The sequence below is a fragment of the Lontra canadensis genome, unplaced genomic scaffold, assembly GCF_010015895.1.
Source record: "Lontra canadensis isolate GAN:19392208 unplaced genomic scaffold, GSC_riverotter_1.0 scaffold25, whole genome shotgun sequence".
NCBI classification, from domain to species: domain Eukaryota; kingdom Metazoa; phylum Chordata; class Mammalia; order Carnivora; family Mustelidae; genus Lontra; species Lontra canadensis.
The window spans coordinates 19,450,964-19,476,427 of NW_022631019.1; the positions used below are offsets into that span (position 1 = coordinate 19,450,964).

Below are 25,464 nucleotides of genomic sequence, written 5' to 3' on the forward strand. Positions count from 1 at the left end.
GCTTCCTAATATTCTGTCTTGTCTCAATCTCCAGGAGTTGCTGAGAGAGCCCCATGAGAAGCATGTGTGTGGAAGCACTTTGTAAAATGCCAAGCCCTTCTCGCGTGTTAACAGGACCAACTGTCTGCAAATACGACTTCTGGCACAACCACCATCTGTCCCCTGCTGCCTCCAGGCTGTGGCAGCAAAAAAAAAAAAAAAAAAAAAGCCTGGGATGCCACCTATTGGTCAAAAGTATGAACTGTACTCAACCAGTTACAAGAGCAAAAGCAAACCAGTTTCAACTCCAAAGCCATGTTCATTTTTGCCACACTCCTCACGATGTCATGTTATATACTTAATATTTTTCTTTAAATAACTCACTTTTTATATACAATTTCAAAGTAAACCTTTAATCACTCGTACAAATGGAAAACTAGTTAACACCTGCCAAAAAGGAATACAACCGTAAAATAAATACCATGAAGATGAAACGTTCAGATCTGCCAGAAGCGTTGCCTGTGAAAGCTCAAGCTCGAGTATCACCAACTATTAACAAAATCGCACAACTGGAGTCCACATGTCAGGCCTCTAGCACAGTCTGCCCCGTATAAAGAAATGACTCTTCTGAGGAAAGGTGGCATTCCCTCGTCCTGCCTCAGCTCTCTGGGCCTGGATGGTTGGAGAAAGTTTAAAGTTTCAAAAAGCAGAAAATAAACTGTTGTATTTGTAGCATGTTCCATCACAGGCCAAGTGGGGCCAGCACCAAATTCCTGGCAACAGCACTGAGAGCTCATGACCACTGAGGGGTGGTGGGTGCTCGGCTCTGGCTGGGAAGATTGCTCTCGGCTCTGCAGTCCGCTGAGCTGTCCGCTGTCATGTTCTCTGGCGCAGGGTTACGCCTCTTGACCTCCAGCTTGCTGCTATAGCTGCATGGCTTCCTGCTCCACGGACTGGTCAGAGGGTGCCAGGTACTTCTCCTGGATGCCCAGGGTACTGAGGGAGGCTGAGTCAAGGCTGGTAGTGCGGGGAAGGACGCGAACTGGTCGGGGCAGGATCTGACCTCTATGGATGCTGGCTCTCCAATCCCGTCTGGCAAGGGGCTCCCACCCTCTCCCTTTCTCACCCTGATAGCTCCAGGGCTGGGTCTGAGAAGCCCCTCGAAACATCCAGACCCAAATGCGCCCGTATTTGCCTCTTCCCCACGTCGCTGAGGCTCAAAGGACCAGAGAGCACGAACCCTCCGGCTGTGTTAGGGCATGTGCTCTCCAGCCAGACCACTGAGGGTTTAAATCCTGATTTTGCCACTTCCTCTCTTCTTGTCCATAAAATGGAGTTGCTGTGAGGATCAAATGAGACAATGAATACAAAGTGCCTAGTACGACGCCTGGCACACAGCACTGCTTAGTAAGGGTTTCTGACTTCTCTTCTGCTGTGGGAGGAAACTCAGAGGAGTGCAAAGATGACAACAAATTTCTGCTTGGACTATTGGGTACCTTCTACCTCTCTCTAGGACAGCGGGGAAGTGGAGCAGGAAGGCTACAAATCAGATTCACAAAGGGAAAGACTGTGACACTGCTGAGGAAGCCCTGGGAGACTGGCCGGCCTGAGGTCTAGGTGTGCGTCTGAGCAGGAGATGGCTGTTGGCCGTGCTAGGCTGGCCCACCATGGCTTTTCTACTAGATGACTCTAGTGTCAGAAACTGAGGTTCTCCAACCAGGGAGACCAAGGTTTGAACTGTTCTTCCAACACATTCAGGGACAAGGCCTTGTACCTGTCACTCTCAGAGCCCCAACTGCCTCATCTGTAAGAAGGGACTGAATGAGGGGTGTGTGGGTGGCTCAGTCAGTTAAGCGTCTGCCTTGGGCTCAGGTCATGATCCCAGGATTCTGGGATCAAGCCCTGCATCGGGCTCCCTGTTCAGCAGTGAGTCTGTTTCTGCCTCTCCCTCTCCCCCTCTATCTGCTTGTTCTTTTTCAAATAAATAAAATCTTAAAAAGGGGGGGAGGCGCTTAATGAGGTTTAAAAGGGATCCTACAAGCAGGGTACGTAGTGCACTGACTGAATGATGTTCAGGTTATAGTCCTTCTCTCCCCTCTCTTATGGATCTAGCCAACAAAATCCATCTCACCGCTACTCAAACTGACCTGCAACCCTCGCTCCTTCCCCTTCGCTTTTCCTCAGGAGGTGATACCATGTTCCTGTGCGAGTCGTCCCTGAGGATCACTCAGGATGAGTGGAATCTGTCCTGCTCGATGCGCAATAATCTGAAACGTGCCTTGTCTCCAACCTGTAGTCCATGTTCCTGAGTGGAGCTCACGAAAACCTGCATCTGTCTGACCACCTGTCCGGCCCGATCTCTGCTCCCAGCCAAAGCCCCATCCTGCCCACGAGTCACGCTGTTCTACTTGCAACCCCCCAGACACACCTCATCCCTTTGTAGATAAAAAGGGATGCCTTTGTATCTACTGTTCTCTCTGCCTTGAATTCCCTTTCCCTCTTCATCAGCCGGGCTAACCCTCACTTGAAGACAACACAGCTCATGGGCCGCCCCCTCCACAAAGCCTTCTTTACCTACACCTACCCACTCCTTGGCAGAGCAGACTTTCCCCTCCTCTATACCAGTCCTTAATCATCTTATACATAGGGTGAAGTTGAACCTTAAGAAGATTAGGAGATGGGGGAGAATCTAAAATCAGCACAAATGTGTATGGTTAAAAAATAGCCTTGAGGGGTGCCTGGGTGGCTCAGTGGGTTAAGCCTCTGCCTTTGGCTCAGGTCATGATCCCAGGGTCTTGGGATCGAGTCCTGCATGGGGCTCTCTGCTTCAGCAGGGAGCCTGCTTCCCCCCGACTGTCTCTTGCCTGCCTCTCTGCCTACTTGTGGTCTCTGTCTGTCAAATAAATAAATAAAATCTTAAAAAGAAAAAAGAAAAAATCTTAAAAAGAAAAAAAAAACAACTAGCCTTGAAAATTCCTTAAATCATCTATAAAAAAAGTATACAGTTCTATAAATAGAATCCTGCACGATTAACACATACGAATGCAGGAAGTATTGCACCGTGTGCAAAAACTCATGCCACTACTGGAACGGCCCCTTCTCTTTCTTGCTGAGCACACGCAGCTGCACTTGCCGACCATAACTGCAAGTGTGAGGCAGCGACATAGCCCCTTCCTGGAGCCCTACACACTCTACTGCCACCATTTATATGTGTCTGTTTCCCTGGGAGCTTGGTCTCCCACCTGTGAAGGGGCCTGCCACAGATTCGTTAAGTACCGGCTGGCATTCTCTTCCTCCGTGCCCAGGACTCTGGAGCCCCCTTGTCACCAGCACGCCATGTAGGTGTCAAATATCCGAAACCATCCTAGCTGGCATGCATGTCCCTGTCCTGCCTTCCACACGGCCTCCATGACCTGATAGGCACCTACACATGACATTAGCTCCACTCCAATGGTCACTAATACAACTCTAGTTCTGAAGGTCCAGCTGCCTCCCAGACAGCTCTGGCTGTCCTCATGGTCCCCTCCAACATAGCCCATGGGCCAGGGCCCATCCCTTCCAACCATGTGACAAACCTGCCCTTTCCTCGCCTTGGGGCCAACACAACCATCCATACCACTGTATTAGCTGGAAACCTGCGAGTCGAACTTCTGCTCTACCTCCATTCATCCCATGACCATCCTGTCGCCAACTCTGGTAGCCCATCTCCTTTTATCCAATTCACACCCATCTTTCCATTCTCACCACTCATGTTTCATCTATTCTCAACTACAGACTGTGAACATTTTCCTGCCCCCACTCACATCCCTTAAATGCAATTTCTGCACTTGGAACAACTTTTTAAAAATGTACGCCCGATCATGTCACACTGTGCAGTCCTATGATGCTGGTTCCCACTGCCCTCCCATGAGCTGACGTCCACACTCCTTGGCAGGGCATGCAAGCCCCCCGCTGCCAGCCCTCTACTGTCCCTGCACCCCTACATCCCCCTGTCACTTTCCCAGTCAGGACGCCAAGCACAGAGGCCCTCGCATCTCTCCCGAATGACCACCGCCCTTTCATTTCTCGGCACCTGTACTTGCTGTCCCTTCTAATCAGTCTGCCCTCCCTTATCCTCAGGTACAAGCAATACTGAAGCCTAAGGGACCAGCCTTTGCACCTGAGAGACAGTCACCAGGGAGCCCAACTGGTCATCATGAATCAGTCATCAACAAGGGTAGATGTGGCCATTCCTGAGCCCCATGTCTCCCCTTGGCTGTGGCTAAGAGGCTACAGAGCAAGGATACGAGGAGAAATGGAAGTCGGCTCCCATGGCAGCAGACATCATGGCCTCTAGGCTTCGCTGTTCTTGGACCCCGAAGCAGTAGCCATTGGCTTTATCCACCGCCTGCAGGACCCGCTGGATACTCTCCTTGTCCTGGCCAGGGAAGGGAGAGACAGCTCTGTGAATGAAACAGGTGTGTGGAACTAAGGCCGTACCAAACCGCCTGCAGTCCCCAAATATCCCCCTTGACCTTGCTCACGAAGCCTCTGGACATGGGGCTCCTGCACCTGGAGTAGCTTTCCATGTCCCGGGAACCCCGGCTACATCCGAGCTTTCCTGTCCACCAACCCACCCAAATCACAGCAGGTAAGCTCCTCTCCGCACACCCATGGTCCCCTGGGGCTACCCTCTTATAGCTTGGATCCTACCAGCTTACTACTGACAAGTTATTAACTCATCTGCCTCCCCTCTCCGACTTTGTACCCCATGAGGTCAGGGACTTATTTATTAAGGTAATCCTTGGTGCCTGGCACAGTCCTTAGCTAACCGTAGCTAACCATACATATATGATGGATTTGCTCATGCTCAGAATAGTGATACAAACAGTTCATACATCACATGATGGGAAGGAGATGAAAATAACGCACATATGAGTCGTCAGCACGATGACAGAAAGCGCTCAATAAGGGACAGTTGTTATGACTAATATTGTACGCCTCACTTTCTCATTTTAGAGGAGAAAATTGTGGCATTAAGTAGGGAAGAGACAAGCTCACTCAAGTCCACATACAGGGGCTGGGCACTACTTGGTAAAGTCAACAGGCAGTTGCCCATCCTGAAGGAGGCTGAGAGACCTGTCTTAGGCCTTGGTTACCTCCCTTGCTGACGATTTTCTGAAATCACCCATTTTCGCACTAATGAGGGAACATGCGTTCAGAGAACCCAGCAATACAGAATTGATAAGGCCAAACTCTGGCCCACCCTCTTTACTGGAATCTTGCCCATGAGAGCCACTGGTCAGAAAACCAAGGGGACTGAATGATAGTTAGACCCAGGATAAAGACCACTGTCAAAGCCTCCTGTTCCCCTGGGTTGGTGAGATCCCAGGCACTGTCAGAGCCCAGGCAATGGCTAAACCTCTTAGTCCCCAGTACCTGAATGTTGAGAGGAATGAAGGAGACCAGACTGTAGTCTTCAATGAGCTGCACGAGTTTCTCATTGAGTTGACGATAGTGGCGGAAGAAAGGGTCAGAAGCCAGGTGGTCGAGCAGGTAGGAGAGGTCCAGGACCTCTGTGTAGTAGTCCAGGTTGAAAGCTAAGGAGAGAAATTGGGTGTTCAGGAGCAGCTGACATGAGGCTAAAAGATCGGAGGACAGGGACCATATTTCCTTTCTTCCTTTTGTCTTCATTCACTCATTCATTCATTCCTTCAGTCATTCAACAAATATTTTTTGAGGCACTGAAATGAGCTTACTCGGAAGAAAATACTTGGTTTTACCCATCAGCTCTGTCATTTCCTAGCTAGATGGGACTGATGTGAGGATTAAATGCTCTAAGCCCCAGTGTCTGGTACACACAAGCACTTGGTCCACGGTACAAAGTAACAGGACCAAATGTGTCCCAAGCACAGTGCTGGGTCCCTGCCGCCTGGAGCTCACGGTCAGGCAGTCACACCCCCAGGACCCGGCACATGCACCAAAAGGACTTGCAGGGCACTTCTGGTATAAATCACTTTCCCTTTCTGGGCCAGCTCCTTCTGAATGTAAAATGAGGATACCAGACTAGATGACTCCAAGTTCTAGGAATGTAAACTTCCTCTAAGAGAAGGAAAGCAGGCCTCCCTGCACTGTCCATTTCTGCTGGAAAACTCGAGCACTTGGGTTACTCAACTGGTTTGTCCCAGAACAAGGCGAGGCCATCAGGCCGTTGGATTGACTGACTCACTCCCTACACCCAACATGGGGCTCAAACTCACAACCCCGAGATCAGAGTCACATGCTCCTCCAGCTGAGCCAGCAAGGGGCCCCTCTGTCTCCTGTCTTCTAACCAGAAACTGTCACCCCTCTGCCTGCAAGGACCAACGTCCTGGGCATTCCGACAAACTTCCTGGATTGCCTGACAGGTACATTCTTCCCCAGGAATTAAGCAATTGGGAGCCAGGGGCACCTGGGTTTGGATTTCATCTCAGCTAACATACTAGCTGTGTGACTGACCTTGGTTATTCATATAATGTCTCTGGGCCTCAATGGCCTCATCTGATTTGCACATCAGTCTCTTATGAGGATGATGGGCAGGAGTCAGAGGTAGAAAGGTTAAGGACCACCACGTAGCTATCTGGGCTGGAGGCCAGGGAGGTGGGTGGGGAGAGGGGCTTGGGAAGACTGCAAATCTAGGCATAAATAAAATTGGGCTTCGGGGCTCACCAAGAGATGAACCAGGACTCTGGGCTGAGGCAGGCCCTCCAAGTTGCTGGAATCCCTCCATGCCCTGACTGACAACCAGTGGACCTCCCGGGACAACGCCCTGACATGTCATGATCCTAACAACCTTTCTTCCTGTTCACTGCTTGTCATTTCAGCTTTTCTTCTCCAGGTTCCTTTGTGGCTGGAGATGCTATTTAGGGAACTGAGGCCCCCAGCTCAGCACACTAATTTTGCAGGAATAAAGTGGTGGCCATAAGGCCCCTAGGCAACTCCCCTGCCTCCCGTTTCTCCCTCAGTCTTTCCCACCCTGATAAAGGCACCTCTGTTTGTCCACTGGCTCAGAAAGAAACCTGACAGTGATCCTTAATTCCTTAGTCTCCATGTCCAATCCACCAGGAAACCCTGTTTGTTTGTTTCTTTTTTTTTTTTTTTTAAGATTTTATTTATTTATTTGACAGAGAGAAACAGTGAGAGAGAGAACACAGGCAGGGGGAGTGGGAGAGGGAGAAGCAGGTTTCCCACTGAGCAGGGAGGCCAATGTGGGACTCGATCCCAGGACCCTGGGATAGGACCTGAGCTGAAGATAGACACCCAACGACTGAGCCACCCAGGTCCCCCTAAATCCTATTTCTTGAGTGAGTTTTGGATCAATCTACTTCTCTCCATTCCCACTACCACTGTTTAGACTGCTGCAAAAACCTCCTCAAGGATCTTTGTTTGCATCCTTGCTCATTTCAATTCATTCTCCACAAAACAGCCAAAATGACGTTCTTAGTTCATGCGATTTCCTTACTTGATATTCATCAATGGCTTTCCCTGGTGCTTCAACAGTATAGGTTCTGGCCCCTGTCCACCTCTCTGACCTCGTTTCCTACCACCCGTCCCTGACTACTACCTCACTACCCTGAGTTTCCCCTCTCTGCCCTCCACTTTTTCCGTTAACACAAATAGCTCTTTCCCTAAGGACCTTTCCTCCTATTGGTCCCTCCACCTAGAACAGTCTTGCCTTGGCAGGCTCCTTAACACCATTCGGGTCTCAGCTCAGGTAGCACTGCTCACTCTCCTCACAGCCAACCACTCATTTTAATTCCTTTGCAGTACATATCACCGACTATATAGCTCTCTTGTCCCCAAAGCCCAGAATAATCTCTGGCCCAGAGTGGCACAAAACGAACAGGCAGGAATCAGGACCTGCCTGTGGCTATGATAAATACGCCATGCATGGTCCCTGGAGGCAGCTCTCGTCAGCTGAGATCTGTTTCACTCCTGACTCCCTGCCTGCCCAGAAGAGGAGCCCTCACCCAGCTTCCCATAGTGCTCAATGAGGTCCATCTTGGAGAGGAGGTTGACATGGGGCAGCTCCACATGCAGCATGGTGGCCAGGGACGTACACAGTACGGAGATGAACTTGGCCGGGTCTGTGCAGTAATGAGAATCCACCAGGTGAACAGCAGTCAGCTGGAAAAGGAGGAAGAGACAGAGTGAAAGGTCTGGTGAAGCAGGAAACATCAGGGCCTATGTCTTTCCCCAAAGACTGGGGACTCCTGAGGACAGAGGGCAAGCCTTCCCCAATCAGTGTCCTCCTGCTTCAGCTTCATTCTATAGCGACACTCATTTCCTTCTGCCAGGAGATAAGGGGCATTTTTCCTTACAAGATGCCTTGCACTGTGCCCCCCAGTGGGCAACTGGCTCAATTCTGATAGCACCTGACTATTTCGTTTACTTTTGCCCAGCAAGTCACAACAATCACCATACCGCTTTCTACATAATGCCTTCCACACTTCCAATAATCCCAAGTTGGGTACTAGCACATCCATTCTGCAGATGAGAAAACTGAGGTTCAGAGAAAGAAACTGACTTACCCAGGTCCACACAGCGAGTCAGTGGCAGAGCCTGAATTCGAACTCACACCAGTTTTACTCCCAAGCAACTCGGCCCCTACCTCGCTGTGTGACATGGGGGCGTGGCATCTGTCCTCCCTGTCTCAGTTCCTCCATCTGCAAAAGGAGCCTGCTCGACCCAAGACGCACCCTGAGGTCCCACTGCGCCATCTGAGAGAAGATGCTGCGCAGGGCTCCGTGGTGCGTGCAGAGCTCCACCTGGCCCGGGCAGTCGAAGAGGAAGTAGTGGCCGCGGAGGGGATCTAGCTTGGCACGCAGCCAGTCCAGGTTGGCCTCCAGGTACTCCATGCAGTAGAGCAGGCCGCCGTTGGGCCCCAGTCGCAGCGCTTCCATCACGTCGCCCAGCCCCACCAGCTCGCCCACGTCCACGGCGCACTCGTAAGGCAGCCCCTCGTTGGCTGGGTCCAGGTTCACCACCGCCACGCGCCGGCCCAGCGCGCGCAGGAACTCACTCATGCCCAGGCAGTATGTGGTCTTCCCAGAGCCGGGCGGGCCGATCACCGCCTGCCCAAAGGCCGTGGTCGGGGCGGCCCCAGCCATGGGCGACACGCTGGCCCGTGCGGGGCAGAGAAGCTCGGCAGAGACACGAGCCGAAGGAGACGGGATCCCGGGAGTGCACTCCGATGGGGGTCGACGTAGATCCCCGGAGGAAGTGCGGGTACCCGCGCAATGGAAGGGGACCAATGGCCCGGTACTAACCGGAGCAGCACCCGACTTCCGGACGACGTCGGAAACGGCGGGGCCCGGAGAGGAAGTCCCGCCCCCCGACGTTGGCGCAACTTGGCGCCGGGGGGCGTGACGACACGGAGCATTCTACCCGAGCTGGGGGTGGTGCCTGCGTGAGGCGCTGGGATTGCGTGGGCGACTCTAACCCAGGTTTTCCCGACCGTACCCCGGCCCAAATTGGAAGAAAAAAGGGAAATCCAGTAGTGAACTTATTTATTCTCCCCTTAGGTCGCAGACCGGGGCCACCTCCCGCGGCGTTGCCGCTGCCTGTGCCAGCCAGTTAGGGGAGGAGGCAAGGAGCGCCCGCCCCAAGATCGTCTCTTCCAAGCACCACGAGTCCTCTCCTCTTCCAGGTCCGTTCCATCCTCTTTCTGACCTTTATAGTGACACCCCGCCCCCACGACGAAGACTGTGCTGAGAACTTCAGTCAATACAGCTGTTCAAGGTACTGGGGGAGGCAACGTGGGCAAGCTCAAACAGGGACTGGGGTTAGGAAACCAATGAGAGGTCATTAAGCCCTAATAGGAAAAGAGGACGTTAGGGAGCTTTGGGGAAAAATGCTCTTGAGGTAGACAGCCAGAAGGCAAGTTCAGAATAAAGCACCTGAACATGCTGCACAGATTGCTCCCCAAGTTCTTTAGGCTGTGGTCAGAGATAAGGCCAAGGCAGAGGGCTGCCCCTGTGCAGTTATGAGTGATAGAAGAAAGGCCCGGAAACTGTCACTCGGGCTCTGAAGGCTTGTCCAAGGCACAGCTGGAACTCCTCACAAAGGTCGTATCTGGCCGAAACTTCATGCTGGTGGGTGGTTGGCGTCGCAGCAGTGACTCCCCCTGGTCTTGAGGTAGGGGCTCATCATAGATGGTGGAGATGAGCCCCAAGCCAGTTCCACGGGGCCTCTTCAGTTGCCCAAATGGCTGTAGCTTCTCTCCATGGTACCTGCATTAATAAGGGCTCACAGTGAGAGGGCTGCTCTCAAACTCTTTATTAGGTTGGGAAAGGGCAGAGAAGCAGCTCTTACATGGCTGGTTTGTTCCAAAGACAGAGCCTTTAAATCTGGATCTTTGCTCTTCACGCTCCTTATCTATTCAATGACAGTGCCGGCAACCTGGGGTTTCACATACTGCTTTCATTTTAAATAGTACACAGAGTTTAGAAAAACTGTCACCATTCTGTGACTTATAAGCACTCCCTAACAGCAATCATCAAGTCCAAACTCCTCAGACCATGGGGTATGACTGCCCTAAAGATCAATGATCCTGTCAAGCCTTAGGGCTTGGTCTTAAAAAGAAAAAAAAAAGTGCCAGACCTACGTTTTCCTTTTAATTCTGCTTTGAAATTCATCCCCTCAGATGGAAGAAGTTAGGGGAAAACCAGGATATAGATGAAAGGCTAGCTGGGTTCCCCAGGGAAGTCCCTGGGTCATACTCACCCCAATCCACGCTTGCATCTAGGGTGCTGGCCATCACTATCCAGGGCCTCAGGCACCCCTGAACACTGGCTCCCCAGACCCTGGCCCTCAGCCCAGCCCTGCCGCTCCATCACCTTCCGTCCAATGCCCTGTGCAGGGAAGAGGGAAGACTCAAGAGTATGGGGCTCCTTGTTGGGGGTGGAGGGGAGGAGGAATGGGGACAGAGAAGGAAAACAGAGGGGTCAATGGGCTAGGCACAGTGCTCACCTTGGTGTGGCGCTCAAAGGTGCCCACTTGGCATCTGATCACAGAGCCGTCCTCCTGGCCGTCACGGAGTCTTCTTTCCAGACGCATTTGGACAGAGTCTCGGGCATCCTTGTCGCCACCATCTGAGGAAGTAGAACTCAGTTTGCAGAAGGGCCTCTCTCAGCAGAGAGGGGGGGTAAAATAATCAGGTTTCTAGGACCTCCTCCCAAGATTTACATATTCGTCTTTAGGGTTTTTTATTACTTTTTATTTTTTTTTAAGATTTTATTTATTTATTTGACACAGAGAAAGAGATCACAAGTAGGCAGAGAGGCAGGCAGAGGGAGTAGAGGAAGCAGGCTCCCCACTGAACAGAGTGCCCGATGCAGGGCTCGATCCCAGGATCCTGAGATCATGACTGAGCCAAAGGCGGAAGCTTAGCCCACTGAGCCACCCAGGCGGCCCTTACTTTTTTAAAAAATTTTATTTATTCAAGAAAGAACACAAGCAGGGGGAGGGGTAGAGGGAGAGGGATAAGAAGACTCCCTGCTGAGCAGGGAGCCCAGCTCAAGACTCGGTCCCAGGACCCTGGGATCATGACCTGAGCCGAAGGCAGGCATTCAAATGAGCCACCCAGAAGCCCCTGGTGTTTTATTATTTTATTATTATTTCTCTCATTAATTGGGAGCTCACCAAGAGTAGGAACCCTGGCTTTCCCATCTTACAGATGAGGAAACTACTGCACAAAAGTTATAGAGCCAAAAGATGAGAAGTGGAATTAGAACCCAGATCTTCCCCTCCCACCGTCACCCCAGGTCATTTTTGGTGATTCCAGAATCTAAACTCTTAACCAGAGCCTGAGCTCCTGACCCTCCCACTCTACCAGGGTCTGCCCATCAGAACCAGAGCGCCCTGAGGGCTGACTCCATAGAAAAAAGAAAAAAAAAAAAAAAAAAGCTCTGCCTACAAGCAGCACTTAATGCACACAGGTGGAGATGTCTGATGAGAGGAACCCTCTCAGTGGGCAGCCCCAAGGGAACTGGTCCTTTCTCAGCCTCTGCTCAGCAGGCCTGGTAAGTGTCACTGCAAGGCCAGGGCACCAGTCCCCAGTCCCTGTACTGCAATCCCTGGCCCAGTACCTGTGTCGTAGTACACACTCATGTCCACATCCCAGTCATCGGCTGTCTGTTCATCAAAGTCTGCAGATAAAAAGCATTAAACAGAGTAAGCAAAGGACTCACAGTTCTGTTGAGAGTTAAATCTAAACTTAGACCTGTGTTCTAGAACTTGGAGCTTTTCATTGATTTTTAAATCTCTCCTCTGGGGCGGGGGTCATTTTTTCTCCACTGATCCCCCACCCCTAAAAAGGAATGATGGGTAAGGCTGTTCACTAGCCCTTTATCAGGCCTCACTGCCAGAAAACCCGCCATGTGGAATGGAGAAGCCTGACTGAATGGATCAGGGATCAGCCAGCATTACCTCCTTCTTCCTCCTGCCAGAACTGAGCGTCTGTGTAGAACACCAGGCCAGAGCCGCCCTTCTCCCACTTCAGCTCAATCTCCTCCTCAAAGAGCCGCTCAGTGGTGCGCTCCTGCCCGGTCACGTCCTCGTGCAGTGCTTCGTGACGCTCCCACTCCTCACCCCGGTCATCATCCTGGGAGAAGGCAGGGAGAGGTGACCTGTCTGTCCAGCCTCCTGGCCTCAAGCCCGCAAGGGGGGGCAGCTCAGGGCCCAGGAAGTCTGTGAGACAGGCGCTCAGCCCATTCTTCCAAATTTCTCTTAGAAGCAGCACATATTTGGCCCCTGAGGCCTTGCCCAACACATTTCTCCATCCCTTGTGTCTCAGCATACCTGGCACTTTCCTCCAAGCCTGACTCCCTCTTAGCCTCTGTGCTTTCAGCCATGTTGTTCCACCTGCTGGAAACAGCTGCTCTCCTCTCCCACTACTTTCTCTTCTTCGCCTGGTAAATCCTCATCCTTCAAGTTCTGCAGTCCTACATGAAGCCCCCACACCGAGGCCCACAGCATTCTTGCCAGCCTCCAAACTCTTCAGTTTGGAGGTAATTGGCAAGAACTGTTTAGGCCTCTATACATTACATCATAACAACTAATACCTGTTGTCTACTGTGTGTTGGGCCCTTCTCATAACTTAGTTCCTTTGATCACCCCAACAACGCTGTGAGGTGAGTATCATCATTCCCGTTCTACAAATGAGGAGACCTGGATTCAGAGGAGTAAAGTGATCTGCCTATGATGGCTCACCATGAGAGTGGCAGAGCCAGCGTTCAAACCCGGGTCATCATACCACACAGCCTTTCCTGATGCTGCTGCTTGCCTCTTTCAAGGCAGGAAATGGATCTTGGAATGTCTCTGGAATCCTGCACTAGCCTGTGCACAGCTGCTCATCTAGACTTGCAGAAGGATGGGATGACTCCTGGCTTGAAATCTTGGGGGCCCCTGTCTAGTTAAAACTCCCAAGAGGCCTCAGGGATCACTGCTGCAGAGCAGGTGCTAGGGAACAGTCCAGACAGTCTATACCAAGGATGTGGTACAGATGCTAGCAACTCTGGGCTGGCAACTTTGAAGACGTAGATGACTTTTTTTTTTTTTTTACCCAGAGTATGCACACCAAAAGGTTTCCCAAAAAAAAAGCACACCTTTCCTGGTTTTATGGATGAACAACTGAATTTGGAGAAAGAGGTAGAAGAAATGGCTATTTCATTGATAAAATTAGAGTGGAGGCTAGTGTCCAAGCCACAGACTCAGAGTCAGAAAATAGAGGTGACTTCTCAGCCACATACTGAAAGCACACAGATGTTAGACAAACAGCAAAGGGGGCCAAGTTCACATCCCAGCTCTGCCTCTACTTCCTTACATGACTTTTATCTCTTGGATCACACATTTCCATCTATGAAAAGGACGCTCCTGGGGCGCCTGGGTGACTCAGTGGGTTAAAGCCTCTGCCTTTGGCTCAGGTCGTGATCCCAGGGTCCTGGGATTGAGCCCTGAGTCGGGCTCTCTGCTCAGCGGGGAGCCTGCTTCCTCTCTCTCTCTCTGAGTGCCTCTCTGCCTACTTGTGATCTCTGTCAAATAAATAAATAAAATCTTTAAAAAAAAAAAAAAAAAAAGGACGCTCCTCACATTCCTTCTATGTGGAATGCAAAGACAACCCCTTTGAGAATATTCTGATAAAAACTCTGGCCCCTCTCCTCGAAGAAGTGCATATTTGCAATGCAAATGCAGTTTTATGTTCAATGTCAGGGAGTTCTAACTCTCTGGAACCCTCCTAAGAAGCCTGCACGTTTAGAACTATTGTAATATACAACTGAAGAGTGATAGAGTTACAGCTTTAGCCTCTAAGCTGCCAGCAAAGACAGGGTAGCTCACTGTACTCACATCGTCTGAGTGTGACTCTTCCTCCTCCTTTTCCCCTTCCTCCTCCGGCTCTCCATGGGAGCAGGCTGGTACGTCTGCTAGGCAAGTTCCCTGGGGTATTTCTTCACCTTCAGCCGTATACACAAGCTCTTCCTGCTCCACGGTCTCTGAGTCCTCATACTTGAATGGTACACTGCCATAGCGCCTGGAAGAACCTGTCTTGGGGAACTGGAGCTGCAGCTGGGTGATGATCCGCGGTGGTAGGCGGCAGGCTCGGATTAACTCCAGAAAGACCCGCAGAGGAGTCCCCACGTTCCCATTGGGCATCAGCACTGGTGGGTTCAGCTCTGGCAGTTGCCTCAAATCGGCCAGAGTGAAGGCTTCACTCTTAGCTTTCCGACTCTGCAGCTCCTTCCGGGTTTTGAAAGGAAAGGAGCCCAAACCTTGGAAAGCAGAGGAGAGAAGAGCTCTTGAAACCTAGAAGCCTCCAGCAACACTTGAGCCAGAAATCTGTTCAACTGTTTTAGGCTAATGATCTTTCTCCCTTTCAGACTTCTCCAGAGTAACTTCCTCCATTCCCTGACCAGAACCACCTAATAATTTCATGCCATTTCTCATCACCTCAGCTGAGCACACAAGTTTCTTTCAGATCTGGTTCCTGTTGACTTTTTGATTCTCAACTGCCACCAACCCCACTCCCTTCACATTCTCATATCATGTGCTTCAACCACACCAAACAATTTAACATGCCCTGAAAGTTCCATGGACTTTCACATCTTTCTGTGTCTGCAAATGCCATTTACTTTAAATACCGTTCCTTCCTACAAACTCCTGTTTCTCTTTCAGATCCAGGTGAAAAGCCACATTTCCTAATCCCTCTAGATTAGTTTCTCCCTTCCCTGTCATCCCTCAACACTTGGTAATAAAGAGCATAGGCTCTGGAACAATATGCCTGGGTTTGTATTGTGACTCTGCCACTTCCTAGCTCTGTAACCTTGGGCAAGTAACAGAATTTCAGTACCCTTCAGTATCCTCACCTATAAAATGGGTAGTAACAACAACTCTGACCTTATAGGATTGCCGCAAGGAGTCAATAAGAAAATGAAAGGCTTAGAACAGTGCCTAGTAAGTATACAGGAAGTGCTCAGTAAATGTTAGCAATTAGAATGGCATCTCTGTGACAATTACCTTTTTACAAATCTGTCTTCCTCTCTGAATCCTGAGCACACACTGTGTCTAACTGTTCTCTGCACAGTTGCTACAGTCACACTAAGTGTAGCATATAAGCTTGATTTGTTGAATGAATGAATGAGAGGACTCCGAAGTGTTTCCTGTTACCCCATCAAAGTGATTTCCCATGAAAATGGGAGTGTCCAGAGACAAGAGATTGTCTTTTCATTTGCGTCTTCTCAAGACAGGGCTGGATAGGAAGCGACGAAGAATACAATAAAGACAGAAAATAAGGGACGCCTGGGTGCCTAAATCGGTCAAGCGTCTGCCTTCGGTTAGGGTTGTGATCTTGGGGTTCTGGGGTCGAGTCCCGCATCGCCTCCTTGCTTGCCGGGGAGCCTGCTTCTCTCTCTGCCTGCCACTCCCCCTGCTTGAGCACGCGCGCGCTCTCTGACAAAATCTTTTGATAAATGACAGTAAGAGGATTAGAAACCTCATTTCCTTTTCTTCCTTCCGTGTCAGTGGAATATCAACCTCTCAGATAAAGGTTCTCAGAAGTAATCTAATATATTGGAAAATGAAGGATCATCCCATTAGACCTCTTACCGTTCTTTGCCCTGTAAGTTAGACTAACATGCAGTTGAGTCTGAGGCTCTGTCCAGAAATGACCTAAACTCTTAAAAAGTCTGATAATCAGAGACCTGACACCTCAAGAAAGGTGTCTCTGTTTCAGGGCAGGTAGGCTCAGTCTATTATCTTTCCCACGCGTACCTGATGTCTCAGTAGGTAGCCGCAGTCTGCGGATCAAACAACGACCGGGCAGCCAAGTTCCCTGAGAATCCAGCCACCGGCGGCCCGAGTACATGCGAAGAAGCTGCTGAGCTTGAGTTGCCCCCCGTACCGAGATGACGCAGCAGCAAGTGCGGGTCTGGGCGGGAGCACAGTCCGGACTGGAGAGAGCGTGGGCATCGGTGACCGAACTCTGGGCGAGAACCTGGCCGACAGGAGTTAGGGCAGACTCGGGAGGAGCCTGGGAAGGACCCCGCTCAGGCCGATGTCGGTAGTGGAAACACAGGAAGCCACAGCCGCGCTGTTCCCGGAACTGGCTAAAGTAGCTCCGGAGATGGGCCGAGCGCAAACATGCGGGAATACCGCTCACTATTAAGTAGATTGTTGCCTCCTCCTCCGCCTCGCTGGGCATCGCCATCTTGGGCTGTCACATGATCGGCTGGGACTAACTCTCGCGAGAATATGACAAGTGGCGCTGCGGTCTCTTCTGTACGACGTTGAGTAACCCGTGATTAGTTGGGCGGGTCGTGGTCGAGGAGCTGAGAAGTTTTGGGGTGAGTCGTTCGGGTCGCTCTCCGGCAGGGAGAAGCTAACGATGATGAGAACACTCACCTGAGAAATGGGTTTACAGATCTCTTTTATAAGGCGTTAGTGGTGATAAAATCAGAAAGCTGCGGGAGAGGCAATTTTTAAGGTTTTTGGTTATTGGGGATTTCCCACACCTAATCTCTGCTTTCTCCGCTCAGAGCCTGTTCATTTGTTCATCCACTTATTCTTCCAAAGCATATTCATGCCTTCCCACAAATCTCTAAGGAAAAGATAATCCTATTGAAAAGTGGACCGAAGACACTTCACAGAAAAGAGCCTCAATCCCATTGATAATAAATGAAATGCAGTGAGACCCACTTAACCTACATCAGACTGGCGAAAAATTTTAAATCCTTAAGTGTCTGTGACAGTGTAGAACAACTAGATCTCCCGTATACTGTTGTGGAGTGTAAGCTAGAACAAATACTCTGGAAAAGAATTTGATATTACCCGGTAGAAGTGAAGCTACCCACATCCACTGACCCAGCAATTCCACTACTATGTATATACTTAAAAGAAATTCTTGCATATATCTCTGTATTGGCAATATTAAATTTCTCGCTGCCCTGTGATACGGGGGAAGAGCGAAGGTTAAGAAACTCCATCCCACTCTTTTGTGTTCGGGAACACAGCTTACAGCAAAGAAACATGCTCCTTTATATGACTTAGATAAAACTCATGGGTGCCCCCTTGTTTACCTATGTCAAGGCTAGCAACAGACTCCAAATTCCAGTTCTTTGCCTTGTAAACGCTTAGATGAACTGCTTGTCCCCACTGATCAATCAGAGCAAAATGCTTGCTAACCAAACTTTGGTTAAGCTTTTCTCCTTCCCCTAGGTCCCTGAACTTTGCCTCCCCTACCCACCCCCCAAGTTTGAGCCAGCACACAACCCCTCCTGAGAATAGGCTGGCTTCAGGGTAAAATATTTTCTGATCTACTGTCCTGTCATGCCACTCCTGGTCATCCCACTTCCTCACATCCCGTTTTTTTCTAGCCTTGTTTACTCTTCTTATGAATGATGGACTCCTTTTTGCTGAACCCTTGAAGGTGCAGGTAGTTCTCACAGTCCCATTGCAAGAGCTTCTTTCTCCCTTGCAATAGTTCCTTTCCTGTCTTGCAATAATCATTTAAAATGAAGTATCTCTTTACTGAGTCCAGATTTGTTTTTTATTTGACAATACATATGAATATTTGTAGCTAAATTGTTCGCAAGAGCAAAAAATCGGCATTTAGTACTGTTCAGCAGGAATATAATGTTGAGGGGAACTAAGTCAGAAAATGGAATTATTTATATGAAAAGTTCAAAAATACAAACAAAAGTGTTTCTTGGAGATACTTAAGTAAGTATGCATTAAAATCATAAAGAGGGGCCCCTGGGTGGCTCAGTTGTTAAGCATCTGCCTTCGGCTCAGTTCATGATCCTTGGGTCCTGGGATCGAGCCGCAAATGGGGCTCCCTGCTCGGCCGGAAGCCTGCTTCTCCTTCTCCCACTACCCCTGCTTGTGTTCCTGCTCTCGCTACCTCTCTTTCTGTCAAATAAATAAAATCTTCTTTAAAAATAATAAAATAGGGGCACCTGGGTGGCTCAGTGGGTTAAGCCACTGCCTTCGGCTCAGGTCATGATCTCAGGGTCCTGGGATCGAGTCCCTCATCGGGCTCTCTGCTCAGCAGGGAGCCTGCTTCCCTCTCTCTCTCTCTCTCTCTCTGCCTGCCTTTCTGCCTACTTGTGATCTCTCTCTGTCAAATAAATAAATAAAATCTTAAAAAAATAAAAATAAATAAAAATAATAAAATCATAAAGAAAAGGAAATGATTAACCCCAAATTCAGGGTAATCATTACCTTTGGGAGGAGGTGATAGATTTAGAAAAGGACTTCAAAGTTGATGGGACATGATGAGGGTTCATTGTACTGTTATTCTTTACACTTAATATATTTTATAAATGTTATTTTCTCTTACTCAATTTTAATGAAACATCTTAAAAGGGAAAATAACTCATGTCCAAAAGCAATAAAGCAAGTGTTCATTTGGTGTTGATCACATATATACACCTATTTGGGAAAAAAAATAAAAACTGTTTTAATGAAAGTCTGGGTATTTGCAGATAGGATTGTTATACATATCTAGATTTTAAAATCTGCTGAGGCAAGTGTAAATTGACACAACTACTTTGGAAAATTTGGCAAGATCTACTTAAATTGAGCATAACTTCTATGACCTGGTAATTCCAGTTCTTGTTATATAACAACATATCTGGAAACATCTGTGTGCCAAAAGATGTGCAGGAATAATCCTAACAATATTATTTGATTAACCAAATGGTCATCGGCACTATCCTGGGTAAATGAACTGTGATGTAATGGGATACTTTACAGCAATGAAAATGAATAGGTCTGAATGAATCTGACACAACATTAAATGAAAGACAAAAGAGTTCATGCTCTATATGATTCCATTTATATAAAGTTTAAGACAAATAATCTTACTTATGTTGGAAATCGGGGATAGTGATACCATTTCAGGAGGAAGGAGAGGGTGTTGATGGGGAGCGTTTCTGGGGTGTTGCTAAAGCTCTATTTCTTGAGCTGGGTGGTGGTTACGGCAAGGTGTTCATTTTGTGATAACTCATTAAGCTGTACATGTATGATTTGTGTACTTTTCTGTTCATCAGACAGAAAAGGTTGAATTAAAACTATATTTTGAGGGGCGCCTGGGTGGCTCAGTAGGTTAAAGCCTCTGCCTTCGGCTCAGGTCGTGATTCCAGGGTCCTGGGATCGAGCCCCGCATCGGGCTCTCTGCTCGGCAGGGAGCCTGCTTCCTCCTCTCTCTCTCTCTGCTTCTCTGCCTACTTGTGATCTCTGCCTGTCAAAATAAATAAATAAAATCTTTAAAAAAAAAACAACCTATATTTTGAAAAGTCTGAAAATAGAAAAATAAGTGTTTTACAGCACACAAGCTGTGTGCTCTGGAAAAACTGTTAGCTGACCCAAGAAGTTATGCACTTAGGGTTCCACACAATTGCCATTTGTGGGCCTAAATTTCCAGAACCTTGCATTGATGCTCGATATGTAGGAGACTCAGAAAATCACCATTGATTTTGAATGACTACTCCTGGCACCGATGTGGGGATGTGCTGTTGGGTGTGGCTGGGGATTGTTAGCTGGTTATTGTTTGGTATGACCCTGAATGACCCACCAGGAATGAGTGATTTCCCCTTGTTAACCCTGATTCCCCTGAGACTTAGCCTTGTTGCCTCCAGCAGCTTCACTGGGCTTGCCTTTCTCTGTGGCCTTGTTCTGGGACATGGTGCCTGTCTACCTTTCCAGGCCCATCTCTTGCTGCTCTGGGCCCAAGTTGCCCCAGGCCATTTGCAGTTAGCTGAACACCCTTGCTCTCTGTCACCTCGGTGTCTTTGCACCTCTCATTCCCTCTATGTGGAATGCCCATCCCTTGGTTGCCTGGCGAACCCCTATTCATTCTCTTTAGCTCAGAGCAGTGACCACGGGGCTGAAGCATTCTTCCCACCTCCAAGCAGATTTAATCATTCCCTCTTCTGAGCTCCTGCTCTCTCCAAACATCTCTCTATCATGGTTCCGATTGCTCTGGGTTGCACTTACTTCTGTGTCTCTCTCTGCCACAGACAGGATGTTCAGTGAAGGCAGGAGCTAAATCTTGGTATTTTGAGTCTCTTAGCATCCAGCACAGAGTCTGGTACAAGTAGTCATCAAGAGAGATGTTGAATGATGGCATGAATGGATGGATGGATGGATGGACGGACGGTAGGTGTTGGCTTTTTGCTGGCATCAGAGGTTCTAGGAAACCCAAAGGCAGGGTGTGTTGGCCAAGGCACCCTGACTGCTTATTAAGCAGTCGATGATTAGGCTAATGAAGGTAGGGATAATGGCGATAATAAAATGATACCCAAAGCTGAGCCCTCTCCTGATTCCTAGTGAGTCATCCCTGGCTGGGCCTGAGTACAGGGATCATGGCTGAGAGGGCAGATGGTCAGTAAACAGTGGCTGAGGTGGCTCCAGACAGTCTGATCCTAGCCGTGGCTCATGCCAGCCTGTGCTGGTGAGCCTGGCCTCCACAGTCACACAAGTCTGAGTTCAAATCTCGGCACAGGTAGTTATCGGTCCAGACACTGAGTAAGTTGCATACACTGTCAGAGCCTGTTTCCTCCTCTACCCTCTCTGGCTGATGAGGCACAGTTCCCACTTCTAATGGAGACACAGTCCCCCACTTTTGTCTCACAGAGAAAGCATCCGTTTTCCTATTGTATTATAACTCTCTCTTTAGTTTTGCTAGATTTCTCTTGATCTTCCTTGCAGAAAGTTTGGATAGGGCACAGGGAGTGACAGGAGATACAGATGAGAAGCAGAAGTGTGTCCCCAACCACGTGAAGGGGACAGGGAAGAAGTTTGCAAAGGAGCAAGGCAGTGCTAATCAGGGAAGCTCTTGAGATGATGGAAACATTAGATAAGTTGAGGGGAAAGGCTGGGGTGGGTAGTGGAGAGGAGCACTTTCTAGTGGCTGTTCAAGGAAGGGGTGAGGGGCAGGAAGATTCAGCCTCAGGTTCAGAGAGGTGCAACAGTACACTAATGGGGGCGGTTAGTGAAGGAACATAAAAGAATGACCTGAAACCCCCGAATCCCCTGGATTTGGCTCCTTTGGAGAGACAAGGCAGCTGCTCTTGGAAGAGTTCCCTCCTGCATCTGCGTGGTGAGATGGGCAGTGTGTGTCCAAGTGCTGGCAAGGGCAGGCAGGGAGAGGGGCCTGGGGGCCTGAGCTCTGAGTCTGGGAGGGCTGGTGGAAGGTTAGGGGGCTGAAGACAGCAAGGTCTGCTCTGGGCTTTAAAGGATGCTTATATTTGGGACTTTGATTACCTCCTGGCTTGGGGGAGCTGTTGAACAGGGGATGGCCTGTCTGAGAGGAGGGTAGACGTTGGTGTCACCATGGGGAAAGGGGGTGATTGGTTAGTTGAGGCCCCAAATGCCAAGCAGAACAGTCTGGTCTGGATTAGCAGGCTCTGGGTAGACCCTGAAGATGTGGAGACATCGGTCGGCTTACATTGGGGGCCCGTTTTCTTTCTCTTGTGACATACAGAAAATGGAGAACATGCCCCAGTATGAGGGTATCCCCATATTGTGTGCCCTGCCCTTGGGCATAGGGATGGGTGTGTGAACATCTGGCTTCCGTGCGGGTGGCTATTGTCATGTGTGTGGGTTTGCTGTATGTCACTGAGTGCGTGTATCTTGGCTGTGCATTTCCATGCTGCATGTGGGTGGATGGTGGGTCTTTTTTATGGGTCTGTGTAAGTGTGTCTGACTTGTATGTCTTGACGTGTGTGTGTGTGTGTGTAGGATGGAGAGAGAGAGAGTTGTAGGTCTGAGTTGTGTGTGTCTTTGTTGTGTGGTGTGAGCTGTATGTTTCTGTCACTCTGGTGTCTGAGTGGTGAGTTGCTGATTGGGTAAGGGACAGGGGTTCCCTTGCTGCTGGCACGAGGGCATTGTCCTATCCTGGGGGCCTTCAGAAGAGTCCTGAATGACAACTCTTCGACTGTAGTCCCTGAGTGAATGACCTCGCATTGAGCAATAATTAACTTGGCCCCATGAAGAGGATCCAAACTGGTGGTGACGGGGGTGGGACTGGTATGGGCAGGGGCCTTACTGCTAAAGAAAGGGGGAGATGTGCAAGGGAGTCCTGTAGGCATGTGTGTTGTTATCATTCCCTCCTGCCTGCAGGTCAGTCACCCTAACCTGGGTGATATTCAAAATCTTTAACCAACAGGGAGGCGCAGACATTGACCTATCAGAACAGACACAAGCCACACACTGAATGGAGCAGTTCTGGAGGCCTCCGAGATGCCAGACACCACCTCTCTGGTTGCTGGCCAACGAGGTTGGATTCCAGGAGAAGAGCTGGGACAAAGGGGCCATGGAAGGGGGAACTCAGGAGGGCTCAGGGCCATAGCTGTGAACCAAGTGCCATGGAAGAGTCTCAGACTTTAACAGCTAAGGTGGCAGCTAAACTTTGGGAGGCCTTGACCTCCATGCAGCTGCACCAGGCCAGCCCTGAGTGCCCTTGCTCCTGCCATTGGGACAGAGTGGACTGTCCTCTTCTGTCACCTGCAGGAATGGGGATGTGAAGGATCCCAAACTGCAGAAATTCCAGTGACCTTACCTGTTTCAATATGGGAATGGGCTGCTTCGTATTTCTTACTCGCTGTGATCTGACTCTGTTGAGGACAGAGGGAGCCTGCAGGGGTCAGAAGCCAAGGGAGGGTTCACTGGGGTACTTGGAGATAGGAAAAAGATACCCCCAAAGATAAAGGCAAGGAAGTAAGGAGGCCTGAACTGGTCCTCTCCCCTGGATTCAGGCCTGTACAAAATAAATCTCATTCCCCCCAAATGGAATAATCCTCCCACCCTGAAAAACTAATATCCCAGTTCCCTGAAGCCTGGCTCCAGTGCTCCTTATGGCTCCTTCCTCTCAAACTCCTTCTGATAGGGGTGGGGTGGACCCTGGAGGTGGGACAGTCCCTTCCACATGTACAAATTACAGGGTCAGGCTCCAAGGGTGTCATGCCTTTTATTACAAAAACCAATAACTTAAATCACTTCTGTACAAAGTCAGTAGGACTCTTGTCCCAATGAGCAATCTAAGCTTCCATCCCCATCTCAGGAGAGGTCAGGAGTCTTGGCCCAGAGGCTCTGAGGACCACTAAGGGATGGCCGGACAGCTGGAGCACCATGTCAAACGAAGAAAGGCCAAGAGGGGCTGTGGTGAGGGAGGGGCCCCAGAGCCCATCTTGTTGGGCCACAACCAGCTTATTCCAGGGGAGCTGAAGCCTGCCTATACAGACTGCCCCCCATCCCGGGAACACTGGGTCACCCCTGGGGACATCTGGCCCAAGTCAGGGCTGCCAGCCTCTGCCCCACCTACACTTGATCTCAACCTGAGCTGGAATAGGTTGGCTCAGCAAAAGCATGTCCTCAAGAAGGCCAGCTATGTCAATGTCTCCAATGATCGGGCGGAAGAAGAGGTCCCCAAGCAGGCTGGGTGAGATGGACTTGAGGGTGGAGGCTGTGAGGAGGACACGGGCCAAGCGGCCTTGGCCAGCGGGGCAGCAGGGCTCCAGGACCTCCCACAGTGCATGGTGAGCCTCTTGCTGCAGGTGTCCGATGTGGGAGGAGGCATGGAGGCCTGGCACGTCTGTGGGCAGAGAGGGGGAAGAGGGCGGCTGAGTACCCCACTCCCAGGCAAGACCTAAGCTCACTGGTTTTGTCTTTGAGGCCCCATTACTACCTCTTCCATTTATTTATTTTATTTATTGGTCCTTTTATGGGGCAGCCCAGAGTAATGGTTAAGAGCCAGGCTGCCTTTTTGAATCTCATGCTGTCACTTATTAGCTGCGTGACCTCAGATAAATGAATATCTGTGCCTCAGTTTCCTCATCTGTAAAATGGGGATAATAACACCTATCTCCTAGGCATGTTATGAAGTTTAAATCAGCTAGTATCTGCAAAACCCTTTTAACTGGGCCTAGCATATGGTGAATGTAATATGAATATTCATTACTATCACTAGTATTTGTTGCTATAGTTTATATATTCCATGAGGTCTTTTTGGTGAGGAATTTTCATCGTACATTTTCATTCTTCTCTATGGGGTCTTTCTGAACCCACAGAGTTTTACCTGTGGCTGAGGCACAGCTGTGTCTGCCCACCTTCCCAGAGGGTCAGGGGCAAGTTTCTCAAGCAGAGTGGCAAGGACCAGCCTCTGGAGGGAATAAACCTGAATTCCCATCTCTGCATTGGCTCTACGAGGCTGTGTGACCTTCAGCAATTCACTTAACCTCTCTGAGCCTCTTTTGTCAGGTGACTTTCAGCGATAATGAGGACCCAAAGAGATAACGGGTGTCAAGCCCTCAGAAGGCGCCTTCCCTTGCTGGGCCCCCATCCAGGAGTGTTTGGAAGCTCACCAGGATTGAAGAGGATGGTCTCTTTCAGGAAGGCATATTCCTTGGGGCCCAGCTCCAGGCTCCAGAAGGACTCCAGGCAGCCCCGAAGCCACTGCACCGCCGCCAGTGAGGGCTGGGGCCGATCCGGCAGCTGGCCACCACCTGTGCTGCTACTGGGCTCCTCCAGCAAGATCTTCTTGAGTATGCTGGGGACCGGGGCCTCGGCCACCTCGAAAGTCACAGTGTCTTGGGCCAACCCCAGCAGGAAGAGGGGGCCCCAGCAGCCCCGCAGCAGCCGCTGCTGATCCTGAGGGGGCAGCTGGCAGAAGGCCGGCAGATTCCTGAGGAAGCCTACTGTCCTGGCCAGAACATCCAAGGCCTCCCGGCAGGTGCGATGCGGAGCGCACAGCCGGACGGGCCGATGCTGTCTGCACAGGCAGTGATTCCGAGCTGGGGGCACAGAGGGCCTAGCCCTGAGGCTAGGACTCAGAAGTGCGTACAGAATGGCTGGGCGGCCTGCAGCACCCTGGCATGGGCAGGTCCCTGGCTGGCTGGAGCTCATGGTTGGGGAGCTGCTCTTCCTTCCTTCTGGCCCTCCCACCCTCCGCTCTGCCCCGCTGGGTGCTATATA

General features: G+C 50.1%; 3 protein-coding genes across 3 annotated transcripts; all 3 read right to left on the bottom strand.

Annotated features, from left to right (window-relative positions):
* Positions 1-371: 371 nt before the first annotated feature.
* On the bottom strand, positions 372-9,394 carry GPN2 (GPN-loop GTPase 2). Its single transcript, XM_032863865.1, is given in 6 exon segments — positions 372-975; positions 4,266-4,396; positions 5,398-5,558; positions 7,968-8,124; positions 8,697-9,334; positions 9,337-9,394. Coding segments are annotated over 6 exon segments (1,203 nt in total). The 5' UTR covers positions 9,380-9,394; the 3' UTR covers positions 372-902.
* Positions 9,395-9,489: 95 nt separating this feature from the next.
* GPATCH3 (G-patch domain containing 3) lies at positions 9,490-16,708 on the bottom strand. The gene is made up of 7 exons (XM_032863863.1): positions 16,264-16,708; positions 14,344-14,765; positions 12,427-12,601; positions 12,087-12,146; positions 10,969-11,090; positions 10,723-10,850; positions 9,490-10,229 (listed from the first exon to the last, which is right to left on the bottom strand). Exons 1-7 carry the CDS (start codon positions 16,697-16,699, stop codon positions 10,013-10,015), a joined length of 1,560 nt encoding a protein of 519 aa, XP_032719754.1. The 5' UTR covers positions 16,700-16,708; the 3' UTR covers positions 9,490-10,012.
* Positions 16,709-23,442: 6,734 nt separating this feature from the next.
* Positions 23,443-25,422, bottom strand: NR0B2 (nuclear receptor subfamily 0 group B member 2). The gene is made up of 2 exons (XM_032864071.1): positions 24,855-25,422; positions 23,443-24,085 (listed from the first exon to the last, which is right to left on the bottom strand). The coding sequence occupies exons 1-2, from the start codon at positions 25,393-25,395 to the stop codon at positions 23,787-23,789; spliced, it is 840 nt and encodes a 279-aa protein (XP_032719962.1). The 5' UTR covers positions 25,396-25,422; the 3' UTR covers positions 23,443-23,786.
* Between the last annotated feature and the right edge of the window lie 42 nt (positions 25,423-25,464).